At 47.1% G+C, this 18,308-nt stretch overlaps 1 protein-coding gene across 2 annotated transcripts in view; it reads left to right on the top strand.

Annotated features, from left to right (window-relative positions):
* shrprbck1r (sharpin and rbck1 related) overlaps positions 1-18,308 on the top strand; it is a 62,134-nt gene that overhangs the window by 34,476 nt on the left and 9,350 nt on the right. For both annotated transcript variants that reach the window (XM_080214122.1, XM_080214113.1), the window contains exons 9-10: positions 14,121-14,281; positions 16,191-16,302. In XM_080214122.1, coding sequence (XP_080070248.1) covers positions 14,121-14,281; positions 16,191-16,302 — 273 coding nt within the window. The remainder of the gene's footprint in view (positions 1-14,120; positions 14,282-16,190; positions 16,303-18,308) is intronic.

Genomic DNA, 18,308 nt, shown 5'->3' with positions numbered 1-18,308 from the left:
ACGGCTGCAACAGGTCCACAGCAGACCCCATCTCCCCGGCCCTGCACTCAACCCTGGAACACCTAGATAACAAAGACACCTATGTCAGCCTCCTATTTATTGACTACAGCTCAACCTTCAACACCATTATTCCCATGAAACTCATCTCCAAACTCTGTGCCCTGGGCCTCAGCACCTCCCTCTGTGACTGGATCCTGAAGTTCCTAACTCACAGACCACAGTCAGCAAGGGTAGGCAACAACACCTCCTCCAACATCATCCTCAACACCAGTGCCCCACAAGGCTGTGTTCTCAGCCCCCTACTATGCTCCTTATACACCTATGACTGTGCGGACAAATTCCACTCCAATTCGATTTTCAAGTTGCTGATGACACCACCGTAGTGGGTCGGATCTCAGAGTACAGGAATGAGATAGAGAATCTGGTGAACTGGTGCGACAACGATAATCTCTCCCTTAATGCCAACATAATGAAGGAGATTGTCATCGACTTCAGGAAGCGTAGAGAAGACCATGCCCCTGTCTACATAAACGGGAATGAAGTGAAAAGGGCCAAGACTTTCAAGTTTCTAGGTGTCCAGGTCATCAGCAACCTGTCCTGGTCCCCCCCATGCAGACACTATAGTTAAGAAAGCCCACCAATGCCTCTACTTTCTCAGAAGGCTAAGGAAATTTGGCATGTCAGCTACGATTCTCACCAACTTTTACAGATGCACCATAGAAAGCATTTCTTTTGGTCGTATCACAGCTTGGTATGGGCTCCTGCTCTGCCCAAGACCGCAAGGAACTACAAAGGGTTGAGAATGTAGCCCAATTCATCACGCAAACCAGCCTCCCATCCAGTGACATTGTCTACACTTCCTGCTGCCTCGGCAAAGCAGCCAGCATAATTAAGGACACCACGCACCCCGGACATTCTCTCTTCCACCTTCTTCCATCAGGAAAAAGATACAAAAGTCTGAGGTCACGTACCAATCGACTCAAGAACAGCTTCTTCCCTGCTGCTGTCAGATCTTTGAATGGACCTACCTCAAGTTAAGTTGATGTTTCTTACACCCTAGCTATGAGAGTAACACTACATTCTGCACCCTCTCCTTTCCTTCACTATGAATGTAATGCGTTGTCTGTATAGCGCGCAAGAAACAATACTTTTCGCTATATACTAATACACGTGACAATAATAAATCAAATCAAAGGATCTTTGCTGTGATTGCAGACCTGAGCCAGATAGTATTACTGGGGGTGTTAGAGCCAATCCCTGGTACATTGCCTCCTTGGTTCAAGGTGGAGAGTCAGTAAATGGCTGTTAGACCTTCTGAGCAGGGAAGGTGAGTAGAGATTGTGGGCCTAATTGGCACCGGCGACGTGGGGATAATGAGCACGGGATCATGTCCTACAAAGGCACCTATGTCAGACTCCTATTTATTGACTATAGCTCGACCTTCAACACCATTATTCCCATGAAACTCATCTCCAAACTCTTGTGCCCTGGGCCTCAGCACCTCCCTCTGTGACTGGATCCTGAAGTTCCTAACTCACAGACCACAATCAACAAGGGTAGGCAACAATACCAGGGAGCTGGGAAATAAATGTAAAGGTTTGACCTGAAAGGTGATAAATTTCCCTACTCAAGTATATTTATTTATTAGTCACAAGTCGGCTTACATTAACACTGCAATGAAGTTACTGTGAAAATCCCCTAGTCGCCACACTCCCGCACCTGTTTGGGTACACTGAGGGAGAATTTAGCACAGCCAATGCACCCTAACCAGCACGTCTTTCGGACTGAGGGAGGAAACTGGAGCACCCGGAGGAAACCCATGAGGAGAATGTGCAAACTCCACACAGATAGTGACCTAAGTTGTGAATCGAACCTGAGTCCCAGGTATTGTGAAGCAGCAGTGCCAATCATTGTGCCAACATTTTGAAATGGGAGGATGGTGCAGCTGTATGGATGGCAGGAGAGATGATGCAGGAAGGACAGTTTCACATTCCTGAGGGAATTGGGTCCAGATCTGGGGGAGCTGTGCCCTGTACAAGCCGGATGGGTCGCACCTCAACAGGGGTCCAGGCCAAGGTGGGGATTTGTGCAGATGTTGTTGTTGAGTTCTGAATGGGTTTGACAGGGGAATGGGAACCTGAGTGTAGGTTCAGAATGTCAATGAACAAAACTAGCATTGGAAGGTAGAAGGTTAATAACTGATCTGTATTGTAATCTGTAATTTTGTATTTGTATAATTAGTCACGTAAGGTGCTGTGAAGTCAGCAGAGGTATTTGCAGGATTTTACCTCTCTTCCATGTTGGTATTCAACCAGACAATACCTTGTAAATAAAGCTGCAATGGTTTGTTTAAATAACCCACAGCGTGGCACCTCAGAAATACTTACTCTTTGTCATCAAATGGGTCAGAAACAATGCACATGGAAACGTAGAGACACAGAAACCAGGAGCAGGAGGTGGTCATTTGGCCCTTCGAGCCTGCTGTACCATTCATTTTGATCATTGCTGATCATATTCAATATTCTGGATTTTTCACCCCTCGCCCCATATCCCTTGATCCCTTTAGCCCCAAGAGCTATATCTAATTTTTTCTTGAAATCAGGCAATGTTTTCGCCTCAACTACTTTCTGTGGGAGTGAATCCCACACATTCACCACCCTCTGGGTGAAGAGATTTCTCCTCACCTCAGTTCTAAAAGGTTTATCCCTTATCCTCAAACTCTGACCCCTAGTTCTGGACTCCCCCACCACTGGGAACATTCTTTCTGAATCTACCCTGTCTAACCCTTACACTTGGAATACTGTGTGCAATTCTGGTCACGCTATTATAGAAAGGATATTATTAAACTAGAAAGAGTGTAGAAAAGATTTACTAGGATGCTACCGGGACTTGATAGTTTGAGTTATAAGGAGAGGCTGGATAGACTGGGACTTTTTTCTCTAGAGCGTAGGAGGCTGAGGGGTGATCTTATAGAGGTCTATAAAATAATGAGGGGCACAGATCAGCTAGATAGTCAATATCTTTTCCCAAAAGTAGGGGAGTCTAAAACTAGAGGGCATAGGTTTAAGGTGAGAGGGGAAAGATACAGAAGGGTCCAGAGGGGCAATTTTTTCACACAGAGGGTGGTGAGTGTCTGGAACAAGCTGCCAGAGGCAGTAGTAGAAGCGGGCACAATTTTGCCTTTTAAATAGGATTTAGACAGTTACATGGATAGGATGAGTATAAAGAGGTATGATCCAAATGTGGGCAATTGGGACTAGCTGAAGGCTTTTAAAAAAGGGGTGGCATCATCAAGTTGGGCCAAAGGTCCTGTTTCCGTGCTGGAAACCTCTGACTCTATGCTGCCTCAGAGCACCAGGGACCCGGGTTCAGTTCCTGGCTTGGGTCACAGTCTGTGTGGAGTTTACACATTCGTCCTGTGTCTGCTGGGTTTCCTTTCTCCAGGTGCTCCAGTTTCCTCCAACAGTCTGAAGATGTGCTGGTTAGGTTGGTTGGCCATGATAAATTACCCTTTAGCCAGCTAGTCCCCCTGATACTAAAGTACAAAGAAAACAAAGAACAACACAGCACAGGAAACAGGCCCTTCGGCCCTACAAGCCCGCGCTGCCCATTGTAACGCTCAGTGAGTGTCTCATTCCAATCCTCCTTTTACCTATGACTTTTGTCTACATCTAGTGGACTCTACAGTAAAGGGGTGCAAATACATGGGATAAGCGGGTAGGATTGTGGTTGGTATGGACTCGATGGGCCGAATGGCCTCCTTTTGCACTGTAGGATTCTATCATTCTATGAAATACGTTTCCACAAAGAAAAAAAGGTGAGTCTCCCAAATCTAGATCCCTCCCTGGGTACCAAAGAGCAAATAAGGCAGAAAAAAGAGTGAAGCTGATGTCAGATACTGAGAACTCAGAAAGATGAGAGGAGTTCAGAAAGTGCAACAGTTTATTTATCAGTGTCACAAGTAGGCTTACATTAATATTGCAATGAAGTTACTGTGAAAATCCCCTTATCGCCACACTCCGGCGCCTTTTCGGGTACACTGAGGGAGAATTTAGCACCTAACCAGCACATCTTTCAGACTGTGGAGTAAACCGGAGTTCCTGGAGGAAACCCATGCAGACATGAGGAGAATGTACAGACTCTATAGAGACAGTGATCCAAGCCAGGAATCGAATCTGGGTCCTTGGCGCTGTGAGGCAGCAGTGCTAACCACTGTGCCACCGGTGAAATCAAAAAGAAAAATAGGAAAGCAAAGAGGGAGCATGAAGAAGAGATCCCTCCCCCCAACCCCCAAGGATCGTGAGAAACTCTCTCTTCCTCAGAGAGTGGTGGAGGCAGGGTCACTGAATATTTTTTAAGGCTGAGTTAGATTTCTGATTGATAATGGTGTCAAAGGTTCTCAGAGGTAAATTGGAATTAAGGCCACAATCATATCAGCCATAGTCTTACTGGCTGACAACCCAGGCTCGAGGGGCTGAATGGCCTAGTCCTGCTGCAAATTTGTATGTTTATGTGAGTTGACAAGTGAAATAAAGGAAAGATGTTTTATAAATCGATAAAGAACAAGATAGCGACCAACGAAAGAGTAAGGCCAATGAGAAACCAAAGAAGCAGCTTGACTGTAGGCAGGAGACATGGGCATAGGTCTTAATAAATACTCTTAGTCTGCATCATTCTCCCTCCCAAAAGAGGGAGAATGATGCAGACGTTTGTAGTTAGAGAACAAGTGTGAAATACTGGATAGTATAAAATAATGAGGGAGAAAACAATAAGGAATTTAGCATCTTTAAAAGTGGATAAATCACCAGGCCTGGACAAAATGTTTCCAAGGCTACATATATTAATACACAAAGTGCTAGTCATAGAACCCCTACAGTACAGAAAGAGGCCATTCGGCCCATTCAAGTCTGCACCAAACACAATCCCACCCCTATATCCTTACAAACTACGCATCTCAGTACACTAAGGGCAATTTTAGCATGGCTAATCAACCTGATCCACACATCTTTGGATGTGGGAGGAAACTGGAGCACCTGCAGGAAACCCACGCAGATGTGAGGAGAATGTGCAAACTCCACACAGACAGTGACCCAAGCTGGGAATCGAACCCAGGAGCTGTGAAGCAGCAATGCTAACCACTGTGCTACTGTGCCGCTCACAGGATATTCTTGGCAGACAGAAAGAACAGTCAGTCATAAAGGTTTACAGCATGGAAACAGGCCCTTCAGCCCAACTTGTTCATGCCATCCTTTTTTTAAAATCCTTAAGGCAATCCTAATTGCCTGCATTTGGCCCATATCCCTCTATACCCATCGCACCCATGTAACTGTCTCAATGTTTTTTAAAAGATAAAATTGTATCTGCCTCTATTACTACCTCTGGCAACTTGTTCCAGACACTCACCAGCCTTTGTGTGAAAAAAATTGCCCCTCTGGACACTTCTGTATCTCTCCCCTCTCACTTTAAACCTATGCCCTCTAGTTTTAGACTTCTCTACCTTTGGAAAAAGCTATTGACTATCTAATTGATCTGTGCCCCGTATTATTTTGTAGATGGACACACACAGACATATACACCCGCACACAGACACACACATGGCAACACACACACACATACATATACTCATACACAGAAACACACACACACACATATACCCATTCACAGAAACACACACAGAAACATGCATACAGATATAGACACACACACATACATTTACACCCATACACACACACACACACACACACACACACACGCATATACAGAAACACATAGAGACCGGCAGAAAGAGAGAGTCTGAGAATCAGAGGACGAGGGAGAAAGAGAGACAGATGCTGGAATCTTGCTGCCATTCATGCTGATGGGATCTTACAGTCCTGCCAATGGCGTACCCCCTCATGCGAGTTTCCTAGCAGCAAGGGGTGCATTTAACAGGAAAGCCTGTTGACAATATCGGAACCATAGATCCCAACACCAGTGAATGGCATGCCGTCTCCCAACACACTGTGGAGAGGGAGGAAAATCCCACCCAGAGGATTTGTCCATTAACAAGAATGACAGTTCCAGTGTGTGGCAGCCACATTTAATCATCCCTCCATTCAGTGGTCACCGTGGACTAACTGACAGAGTTGTCACCACTGCTTTTAGAATAATCACTTCAAACACAGATTGTCAAATTCCAAACATCACAACAGCCAGTTCAAGGCACAGGTACGCACGTTGCTCCTGTTTCAGCTTAACAAAACAAGTGAGAGTTATTCAATGGTCCACTCCACAGGGCAATGCCTTGTTCTCATTATTCCACTGTCACATACCTGGCCATTGCAGAGTCGGTGTCAATAATTGGATTTTATATGTATGTATATATCTGTTACCCATACAGGTATCCTGTAAAAACTGGATTTAAACTCAGAAGCTCAAACTTGCTATCCCGCTGGGTGACTTTAGCACCCTCGGGGCTGACCTGAGCTCTGGGAGCTGACAGCACTCCCACATGAAGCACGTTGGTTTCCAATGTCTGCTGCAGCAGATTCATTCTTCTCTCCTTTCTTTTTTTTGAATCACAGGAAAAAGGAAGAAGAGAAGAATGCTTTTCCACATGCAACATGCTCAGAGTGGCCCTGGCAGAGAGTGAGAAGCTGCCACCCTCAGACTGACCCAGGCCCTCTCGCTTCTCCATCAGAGACTGCACCAGGAGGCGGTGCTGGGGGTGGGGTTTGTGGTGGAACTTGTCACTGGCAGATACCAAGATGCTGACGCTCACACTCTTTCCCCCTCCCTGTTTTGAGAACACAGTACCAGGAGCCAGCAGCTATGTGAAGACTGAACACTGAGCCCGTGACGGGTGATGTGGACTTGACACTATGCACTGTCTCAGTGCTTGTGGAGTAACTCGAAAGATACAGACACAGCAAAAGACACACTGATTCTATCTGACCTTGAGTGTACGCCTGCACTCCCGTAGCTGCTATGTTTTGTTACCTGATCATGGCTGATTTTTTCAACGTTGCAAGTGTTCATTTTCTGATTGTAAAGTCACAGCTGTAGAAAGTATAACCAAAAAAGGACTTTTATTATTTTTCTTTGCCAACAAATTAAAATCCAGATACTTGTCTCCAACGATGGAGTGAAATTATTGTTTTTCTTTCATCACAAAACACAATTCTGTACTGCTCTCTGGATGATCAGAACCCTGTCCCATTCTCACTCAGCGATCTCTGGTCAGCAGCATAATAGAATGCTGAGGGAGTGCCGTACTGTGTAGGGTCAGTACTGAGAGAGTGTCGCACTGTCAGAGGGTCAGTACTGAGTTCCCATTCCTGTTCTGGATCCCCCAAAAGATGTAACATTCCCCCCATCCCTGCAAACCCCCATATCGCCCTGCCTTTTATCCTGAGTGAAGGAAGTAGTGCGCTGGCTACTTCTGCCTTCCCCGTCTCCATTTGGCATCTTGAGGGCCCCTGTAGGCCTCCTGGCAGACAGGCTGGCCGATATCTTAACTTCCAACACTGTCTAATTTCGTTTTAAACATCTCAATTATACCTGTCTCTACCACACTCTCAGACAGTGCATTCTAGATCCTAGCACTCGTTATGTGAATCTGTCTCCACCACACTCTCAGACAGTACATTCCCGATCCTAACCACTTGCTGTGTGAATCTGTCTCCACCACACTCTCGGACAGTGCGTTCCAGATCCTAACCACTCGCTGTGTGAATCTGTCTCCACCACACTCTCAGGCAGTACATTCCAGATCCTAACCACTCGCTGTGTGAATCTGTCTCCACCACACTCTCAGACAGTGCATTCCAGATCCTAACCACTCGCCGTGTGAATCTGTCTCCACCACATTCTCAGACAGTGCATTCTAGATCCTAGCACTCGTTATGTGAATCTGTCTCCACCACACTCTCAGACAGTACATTCCCGATCCTAACCACTTGCTGTGTGAATCTGTCTCCACCACACTCTCGGACAGTGCATTCCAGATCCTAACCACTCGCTGTGTGAATCTGTCTCCACCACACTCTCAGGCAGTACATTCCAGATCCTAACCACTCACTGTGTGAATCTGTCTCCACCACACTCTCAGACAGTGCATTCTAGATCCTAACCACTCACTGTGTGAATCTGTCTCCACCACACTCTCAGACAGTGCATTCTAGATCCTAACCACTCGCTGTGTGAATCTGTCTCCACCACACTCTCAGATGGTATATTCCAGACCCTAACCACTGGCTATGTGAAAAAGTCTTTCCTTATATTGCCTTTCCTACTTTTACCAATTTAAATCTGTGCTGCCTCATTTGTGAGCTTTTCACGAGTGGGAGGTGTCTCTCTGCTTATTCTATTCTTCCTTCCAAACCCCTGCTCTGTTTTATTTTGCCAGAGCATCTACTAGCATTTGTTACTTTTTTGATCAATTTCCCATCTTACCAATATCACTTTGCAGCTTTCTGAAACATTAACTGAGCTCCTGTTTCTGGGTCCCCTGCAAATTTCAGCACCACAACCTCTCGATTTATACCCAATTCACCGACATGCCCCATAAACCAAAGCTGTCCCAAAGCTTGAGGTGGAAGGGTGCGCTGCTCCTAGTTCATGTGCGTGGAGTGTAACCTATTTCCAACCACTTTGAGTTCCGTTCATAACTTCAACACTCTCAGTTCTATCTTTAATCCAGCTTTCTAATTTTCCTTCCCATGTTTTACCCCATCAAAGGCTTCTCTAAAATCCATACACAGCATCCACTGCATTTCTTCATCACAGAGTTATAGAATCCCTACAGCGCAGAAGGAGGCCATTCAGCCCATCGAGTCTGCACCGACCATCATCCTGCCCATCCCTATCCACATAGCCCCATGTATTTACCCTGTTATTCCCTTAACGCTATTTAGCATGGCCAATCAATCTGCTTCAAGTGTCTTTTGCCTCCTTACAAAATTCTGAGGAGGTTGTCAAGTACGGTTGTCCCTTTATGTTTTAAATTATATTTACCTTGTGAGCAGCACAATATTGTGAGCAATTTTGGGCCCTTATCTAAGGAAGGATGTGCTGACCTTGGAGGGGCTCCAGAGGAAGTTCACAAGAATGATCCCAGGAATGAAGCGTTTGTCATATGAGGAACGGTTGAGGACTCTGGGTCTGTACTCATTGGAATTTAGAAGGATGAGGGGGGGGATCTAATTGAAAATTACAAAATACTGAGAGGTGTGGATACAGTGGATGTGGAGAGGATGTTTCCACTAGTGGGAGAGACTAAAATTGGAGGACACAACCTCAGAGTGAAGGGACGCTATTTTAAAACAGAGATGAGGAGGAAATTCTTCAGGCAGAGAGTGATGAGTCTGTGGAACTCTTTGCAACAGAGGTTTGAGGCAGGCCAGGTCATTGAGTGTCTGTAAGACAGAGATAGCTAGGTTCTTGATCAATAAGGGGATCAAGGGTTGTGGGAGAAGGCAGGATAATGGGGATGAGAATCATATCAGCCATGATTAGATGGCGGAATAGACTCAATGGGCCAAATGTTATAGTCTTATGGTCTATCTCATGTTGTTTGATTGCCCTCACAGTGTGTCCTGGAATGTTTTTCCTATGAAAATGACATTAGATAAATATTAGTCTCTATATATCTGGTAATTTCATCCTTAGTTCAAGATCTGAAATGTCCACAGATATCGATGTGCATCTGCTTAGCTTTCCTCTGGTTCCCTGCTTATAAATGAATGCTGCATTTGCCTCCATCCTCTGGCACACCCGTACTTAGTTATCTGAGGAATATCTCCCCAACAGGATCCCAGTAACACATTGGTTCACTAATATCCTCTTGGGGAAGGAAATCTGCTGTCCTTACCTGGCCTGGCCTGGCCTACATGTGACTCCAGGGCCACAGCATGTGATTGACTCTTAACTGCCCTCTGAAATGGCTGAACGAGACATTCAGTCCAAGGGCAATTAGTGATGGGTAACATAGACAGCGCTTACATCAAATTATTTCAAAAAGGCTCTGTTCTCTGTTACAGGAAGTGAATTCAGATCCCACTGTAGGGTCCATTCATTCCTCTGAATAGATGGAGATGGCACTAACACAAAGTTGAATTTCTTTTGTTGAACCGGTCTTAAAATTAACACGTTACAGAAAGCAAAAATAAACTGGAGCGAGAGAGAGAGATGCTGGCAAAAACCAATATTGTACTGATTAAAGCAGCACTTAAAATAGACTCTGGACCAAACTAATTAAACACAGAACTGTGATTACAATATATGTTAAAGCTTATCTGTGTTACTAAAACTGCTTGGCACGTGCTGTCTCTAGCTGCAAATGCTGTTTTTTTTTAATTCATTCGTGGGACATGAGTGTCGCTGGCTGGGCCAGCATTTATTGCCCATCCCGAGTCACCCTCGAGAAGGTGATGGTGAGCTGCCTTCTTGAATTGCTGCAGTCCATGTTCTGTGAGTCGTCCCACAATGCTGTTAGCGCGGGAATTCCAGGATTTTGACCCAGCAACTGCGAAGGGACGGCAATATATTTCCAAGTCAGGATGGTGAGTGGCTTGGAGAGGAATCTCCAGTTGGGGGTGTTCCCATTTATCTGCTGCCCTCATGCTACTAGCTACAAGTGGTCGTGGGTTTGGAAGGTGCTGCCTAACGATCTTGGTGCATTGCTGCAGTGCACCTTGTAGATAGTACACACTGCTGCTGAGTATCGGTGGTGGAGGGAGTGGATGATTGTAGATATGGTGCCAATCAAGATATGCTGCTTTGTCCTGGATGGTGTCAAACTTCGAGTGTGTTGGAGCTGCAAGTGGAGAGTATTCCATCGCACTCCTGACTTGTACCTTGTAGATGGTGGACAGGCTTTGGGGACTCAGGAGGTGAGTTACTCACCATAGTATGAAAAACTTTGGTTATGAAAAATCATGAAAAACTTTGGTTATGAAAAATCATGAAAAACTTTGGTTATGAAAAATCATGAAAAACTTTGATTAATGAGAAAGCCTGTTTTGCTTCCACTGTACTTTCAAAAAATGCAACCAAATGCTCCAGCTAACCCACATAACATAACATAAGGAATAGCAGGAGTAGGCCATCTAGCCCTTCAGCCTGCCCCGCCATTCAATAAGATCATGGCTGATATGAAGTGGATCAGTTCCATTTTCCCGCTTTCTCCCCATAACCCTTAATTCCCTTGTCTATCAAAAACCTATCTACCCGTGACTTAAATATATTCAACGAGGTAGCCTCCACCACTTCAATGGGCAGAGAATTCCAGAGATTCACCACCCTTTGAGAGAAGAAGTTCCTCCTCAACTCCGATCTAAACTGCCCCCCCTTTATCTTGAGGCTGTGCCCTCTAGTCCTGCTGTCCTTTCTAAGTGGGAAGAATCTCTCTACCTTTACCCTATCTATCCCTTTCATTATCTTATATGTCTCAATAAGATCCCCCCTCATCCTTCTAAACTCCAACGAGTACAGACCCAGTCTATTCAATCTCTCTTCATAGTCCAATCCCCTCATCTCCGTTATCAGCCTAGTGAACCTCCTCTGCACTCCCTCCAAGGCCAATATATCTTTCCGTAAGTGCGGCAACCAAAACTGCACACAGTACTGCCCGTTGAAGTGGTGGAGGCTACCTCGCTAAATATTTTTAAGACGCGGGTTGATGGGTTTTTGATAAGAGAGGGGATTAAGGGTTATGGGGAGAGGGCGGGAATGTGGAACTGAGCCACGACAGATCAGCCATGATCTTATTGAATGGCGGGGCAGGCTCGAAGGGCTAAATGGCCTACTCCTGCTCCTATTTCTTATGTTCTTACTCCAGCTGCGGCCTCACCAGTACCCTGTACAGTTGCAGCAAGACCTCCCTACTTTTATATTCTATCCCCCTCGCTATGAAGGCCAGCATCCCATTCGCCTTCTTGATCACCTGCTGCACCTGCAGGCTGGGTTTTTGTGACTCGTGCACAAGGACCCCGAGGTCCCTCTGCACCGTAGCATGCTGCAGCTTTTCACCCTTTAAATAGTAATCCCTCCTACTATTATTTCTGCCAAAATGGATAACCTCATACTTGTTAATATTGTACTCCATCTGCCAGGTCCTCGCCCACTCGCTCAGCCTATCTAGATCTCTCTGCAGACTTTCCACACCCTCCACACAATTTGCTTTTCTACTCATCTTCGTGTCATCAGCAAATTTCATTACCCTACACTCAGCCCCCTCCTCCAGATCATCTATATAAATGGTAAATAGCTGAGGCCCCAGCACCGACCCCTGGGGCACTCCACTAGTCACCAACCGCCAATCAGAATAGCACCCATTGATACCAACTCTCTGCCTCCTATTAGACAACCAATCCTCTATCCACGCTAACACCTTACCCCCAACTCTGTGCACCCTAACCTTTTCCACCATACTTGCTGAGCCTTAAAATGTGGTCAAGTTAATTAACTTCTGAAGCTTAGCATTTGACTGTAACTGCATAGGCAGAAATATCTGAAACTGAAACTTTTGCTTAAATGAAGCAAACAGAGTGAAGCACAAATAGGATCCCTCACCCACCATACCAGAGGGGTCCCTGAATTGGGTCTTTAATGTTATGAAAGATTCGGACAAGGTGGATTTGATTTAGAGTCATGGGGGTTTACAGCATGGAAACAGGCTCTCCAGCCCGACTTGTCCATGCCGCACTTTTTTTTAAACCCCTAAGCTAATCCCAATTGCTCGCATTTGGCCTATTTCCCTCTATACCCATCGTACGCATGTAACTGTCTAAATGCATTATCAAAGATAAAATTGTACCCGCCTCCACTACTACCTCTGACAGCTCATTCCAAACAGTCACCACCCTCTGGGTAGTTTTGTATCTCTTCCCTCTCACCTTAAACCTATGCCCTCTAGTTTTAGACTCCCCTACCTTTGGGAAAAGATATTGACTATCTAGCTGATCTGTGTCCCTCATTATTTTATAGACCTCTATAAGATCACCCATCAATCTCCTACGCTCCAGGGAAAAAAGTCCCAGTCTATCCAGCCTCTCCTTATAACTCAATCCATCAAGTCCCGGTAGCATCCTAGTAAATCTTTTCTGCACTCTTTCTAGTTTAATAATATCCTTTTTATAATTGTGACCAGAATTGCACACAGTATTCCAAATGTGACCTTACCAATGTCTTGTACAACTTCAACAAGACGTCCCAACTCCTGTATTCAATGTTCTGACCAATGAAACCAAGCATGCCTTCTTCACCACTCTGTCCACCTGTGACTCCACTTTCAAGGAGCTATGAACCTGTACCCCTAGATCTTTTTGTTCTGTAACTCTCCCCATTAACTCAGCAAGTCCTGCCCTGATTTAATATACCAAAATGCATCACCCTGCATTTGATTTATTATTGTCACATGTATCAGTGTACAGTGAAAAGTATTGTTCCTTGCATGCTATACAAAGCATACTGTTCATAGAGAAGGAAAGGAGAGAGTGCAGGATGTAGTATTACAGTCATAGCTAGGGTGTAGAGAAAGATCAACTTAATGCAAGAAAACAGGGGAGAGAATGCTTCCACTTGTGGAATACACAATAGTTATGAATAAACCAATAGAGAAATAAAGAGAGCTGATTGTTTGAATAGAACTTGCTACCCCTGGAATGGTTTAAGTTCTCCCCGTGTCTGCGTGGGTTTCCTCCGGGTGCTCCAGTTTCCTCCCACATTCTGAAAGACGTACTGGTTAGGTTCATTGACCTGAACACCTGCTGGAGTCTGGCAACTAAGGAATTTCTTGTAGTGTTAATATAAGCCTTACTTGTGACTAATAAGTAAACTTTCCTTTATGCAGACACAGGGAGAACTGTGCAACCTGCACATAGACAGTGACCCGAAGCTGGAATCGAACCCAGATCCTTGGCGCTGTGTAGCAGCAGTGCTAACCATTGTGCTGCCCCAGTGTAGCTATTAACGCACTCAGGATTGTCCAGCAAGTGCTGTCCGATCACAGAATCCCATCTAACAGTGGATGTTTAGGGGTTTGTGAGCATGGGCTGGTTAAGTCCTCTGATGTAATCTGTGAGGGAGGCTGAGCTGCCAGTGGTGCTGTTGTTGCTATTTTCCCTTCATTTTTTTTTCAGGAGTTGGAGGAAAAGCGATTGCGGAATTACCAGAACCTCCTGCAGCTCGATGGGCAGCACCTCGTTCTCAACCACCAGCCCATTGAGTGTCGTATCTGCCTGCAGGATGTAAAGCCAGGGGAGGGAGTGGTATTGCGAGACTGTCTGCACTCCTTCTGCAGGTAAGAGACCAGCGGGAGTACATCACAAACCCACCTGTCCACTCTCATAAGCATCTCTAATTTTATCTTCCAGATTTGCACCCCACCTCACCACAGGTCAGTCTGGTGATATTTTTCTTCCTATCTGCCAGTCTGGAGTTAGGTCATCGCTCAGTCATGATCTGATTAAATAGTGGAACAGCGACACACTTTGGGAATGTCCAATTACTGTTCCTGTCTTCCCAATCCATCCTCGGGATGAGTGTGCCGCGGGAAAGGCTGGCAGTTATTCCCATCCCTGAGAAGGGAACGCTTGGCCCTTGTGGAGACACTGCAGGCTGGATCCACCCCTGCGGACCCAGGCAAACTCTGTTCGAAGCCCACCACATGAGTGTGACACTGCAGTCACCAGCAGAACCTGACCAACTAAGGTTTCCCTCCCTGGAGGATGTGACTGAACCTTGCTGACAATCCAACAACTTCCTGGTGAGTTTTCCCAAGATGTGGAGATGCCGGCATTGGACTGGGGTGGGCATGCTAAGAAGTGTCTCAACACCAGGTTAAAGTCCAACAGGTTTATTTGGAATCACAAGCTTCTGGAGCGCTGCTTCTTCTTCAGGTGAGAGATTTACCTGAAGAAAGAGCAACCCCCGCCACCCCCACCCCCCCACCTCCCACCCTCACTGCTGTGGTCTCAAATGATCCAGGCACCCCAACTGTGATAGGAACTGCAGAGGAGCAAGGAGCTTGTAGTGAATCTTTATAAAGCACTAGCCCTCAACTGGAGTACTGAATCCAGTTCAGGTCGACACACTTTGGGAAGAATATGTGAGAGAGGGCAGACAAGATCATATCCACAGATCTCTGAAGGTTGCCACTCAAGTAGATAGAGCCGTGAAGAAGGTTTATAGTGCGTTAGCGTTTATTTAACAGGGGGTTTGAGTTTAAGAGTCGTAGGGTTATGCTGCAACTGTACAGGACCTTGGTGAGACCACATTTGGAATATTGTGTTCAGTTCTGGTCACCTCACTATAAGAAGGATGTGGAAGCATTGGAGAGAGCACAGAGGAGATTTACCAGGATGCTGCCTGGTTTGGAGGGTAGGTCATATGAGGAAAGGTTGAGGGAGCTTGGGCTTTTCTCTTTGGAGCGGAGGAAGATAAGAGGCGACTTAATAGAAGTTTATAAGATGATGAGGGGGATAGATAGAGTGGACATGCAGAGACTATTTCCTTGGGTGGATGTAGCTGTTACTAGGGGGCATAACTATAAGGTTCATGGTGGGAGATATAGGAGCGATGTCCGAGGGTAGATTCTTCACTCAGAGAGTGGTTGGGGTGTGGAATACACTGCCTGCTGTGATAGCGGACTCGGACACTTTAGGAACTTTCAAGCGGTTATTGGATAGGCACATGGAGCACACCAGAATGATAGGGAGTGGGATAGCTTGATCTTGGGTTTGGACAGAGCTTGGCACAACATCGAGGGCCGAAGGGCCTGTACTGTGCTGTCCTGTTCTATGTTCTATATTTCTAAGATTCAGGAGAATGTTCCAGGGATGACAGGATTTCAGTTATGGAGTTGCACTGGAGAAGCTGGGGCTGGGAAAGTTAAGAGGAGATTGAATAGAGTTATTTCAAATCAAGAAAGCTATTGGAAATCCAGAGGGGTTTTGACAGAGTGAATAAGGAGAAGCTGTCTCCTGTGCTAGGGGGGCACAGATTGAACATGTAAACAAAAGAAAATGTGGAACAGTGAGAGTAGGAGCTGCCAGAGAGAGGGGTTGGATTGGTGAATAATAGGTTGACCCAACAACCAATGGGCCAGTATAGATAGATGCTCTAAGATGGGCTGAATAGCCTCCTGGAGCAGGGGATGAGAGAGGAATAAAGAGAGGGTGTATCAGTAACCCTTGTTGCTCTGTCCACAGAGAGTGCCTAAAGCAGCTGATTCGGAGCTGTACCGACCCACAGGTACCCTGCCCATACCGGGATGAGAACTACGCCTGTGACAGCAAACTCCAGGAACGGGAAGTCCGGGCGGTGAGTCAGCTCCGGAATCTGGGGAGAGGGTCCGGGGGTCCGAGTGGAGTGAGCTCTGCAATCCAGGAAGGAGGAGGGGGTCCAGGAGGAGAGGGTCATTCAGCTCTGCAGGAGGGGTGCAGGGGTGGGAGAGAGATCAATGATCTTTTGGTGGGGGTGGTGGAGAGGGGTCCGGGTGCAGGGTTCAGTGATCTCTGCGAGTGGGGAGGGGGTCTGGGTGCAGGGGTCAGTGATCTCTGGGAGTGGGGAGGGGGTCCTGGGGGTATCAGTGATCTCTGGGAGTGGGGAGGGTGTCCAGGGGGTTCGGCGATCTCGCAGAGTGGGGAGGGAGCCCAGGGGAGGGGGGGGTCAATGATCTCTTGGGATGGGGAGGGGGTCCTGGGGGGGGTCAGTGATCTCTGGAGGTGGGCAAGGGTCCTGGGAGGGTGGTTCAGTGATCCCTGGGAGCTCTCGATGTGGGGGGAGAGGGGTCAGTGATCTTTGAGGGTGAGGGAGTCAGTGAGCTCTGGGCGTGGGGAGGGGATCCGGGGCAGTCAGTGATCTGTGGGGGTGGGGAGGAGGCCGGGGTTGAGGGGGGTGGTGAGGGGGGTGGTCAGTGATCTCTGGGCGTGGGGAGGGGGTCCAAAGGGGTCAGTGATCTCTCGGGATGGGACAGCATCCTGGGCAGGGTGAGGGGGAAGAGTCAGAGATCTGTGGGGGTGGGGAGGGGATCCAGAGGCAATCGGTGATCTGTGGGTGTGGGGAGGAGGCTTCGCGGGGGGGGGGGGGGGGGGGCAGGTGAGTGGGGGAAAGAGGTGGTCAGTGATCTCCAGGAGTGGGGAGGGGGTCCTGGGGAGGTGAAGGGGGAGAGTCAGTGGTCTCTGGGAGTGGGGGAGTCAGTGAGCTCTGGGAGTGGGGAGCGAGTCCATGGTGGGCGTGTCAGTGATCTCTGGGGGAAATTGTTTCCTCGGGGGCCGGAGGGGCAGAATCTCCCAATCCAAACCAGCCATTCAGGGCAATGTCAGGAAGCACTTCCTCACTCAGAGGGGGTGACACATCTGGAAATTCCACCCCTCCAACCCACCCCCTGGCCCCCAGAAAAGGCAGTGGGTGCTGGAGGGTTAGTTGGAGCTCTCGGGACTGTTCCTCTCCCTGTTTTGTTAAGGAGTTACCCCCTTGTTGTCTGAGTGTGTACGCCCAGCTGGTGCTCTCTCTCTGGAAGGAAGAATCAGCTAAATGAAGCAACCAATGCAGCAACTTGAATCAGGAACCCCTGGGGGTGGGGGGGAGCAGATCTTCCAGGGTGTCCCACTGTTCCTCTACCTGCTCCCCTCCCCTCTCCACCCCAAACCCCCCAACCAGAGTCCGTCCCACCCGGCTCCAGAGACTGGGCCTCAGGTAAGTGAGGAGAGCTGGGAACTCGGGCTGTGATGCCACCTGCAGTTAAACAGCTCCACCCAACGCTCAAGTGCGATTGGTAGCTGAATAAGGTACTGAGTGAGATGTGCAGGTTAGGGATTGGCCATGGTAAATATGTAGGATTATGAGGTAAATGTCAGACTTGATGGGCTGAATGGCCTCCATCTGCACTGTAAATTGTATGATATGATTCTATATAAATAAGTATCTTTCCACTTGACAAGTCTGGTTTTATAATTAATATTATAAGGGAGGTGATGGCCAAGTGGTATTATCGCTGGACTATTAATCCAGGGGGACCCGGGTTCGAATCCCGCCACGGCAGACGGTGGAATTTGAATCCAATAAAAAATATCTGGAATTAAGAATCGACTGATAACCATGAAACCATTGTCGGAAAAACCCATCTGGTTCACCGATGCCCTTTAGGGAAGGAAATCTGCCATCCTTACCCGGTCTGGCCTATATGTGACTCCAGATCCACAGCAATGTGGTTGACTCTCAACTGCCCCTCTAAGGGCAACTAGGGATGGGCAATAAATTCTGGCCAGCCAGTGACGCCCATGAATAAATTTTTTAAAATGTTATTGTTTGTTAAAGAAACTTGG

Source organism: Carcharhinus amblyrhynchos, chromosome 2 (genome assembly GCF_965287045.1).
Source record: "Carcharhinus amblyrhynchos chromosome 2, sCarAmb.v2.hapA, whole genome shotgun sequence".
Taxonomy (NCBI): domain Eukaryota; kingdom Metazoa; phylum Chordata; class Chondrichthyes; order Carcharhiniformes; family Carcharhinidae; genus Carcharhinus; species Carcharhinus amblyrhynchos.
Note: the sequence above shows the minus strand (reverse complement) of the source record. Positions and strands in the feature narration are given on the sequence as shown.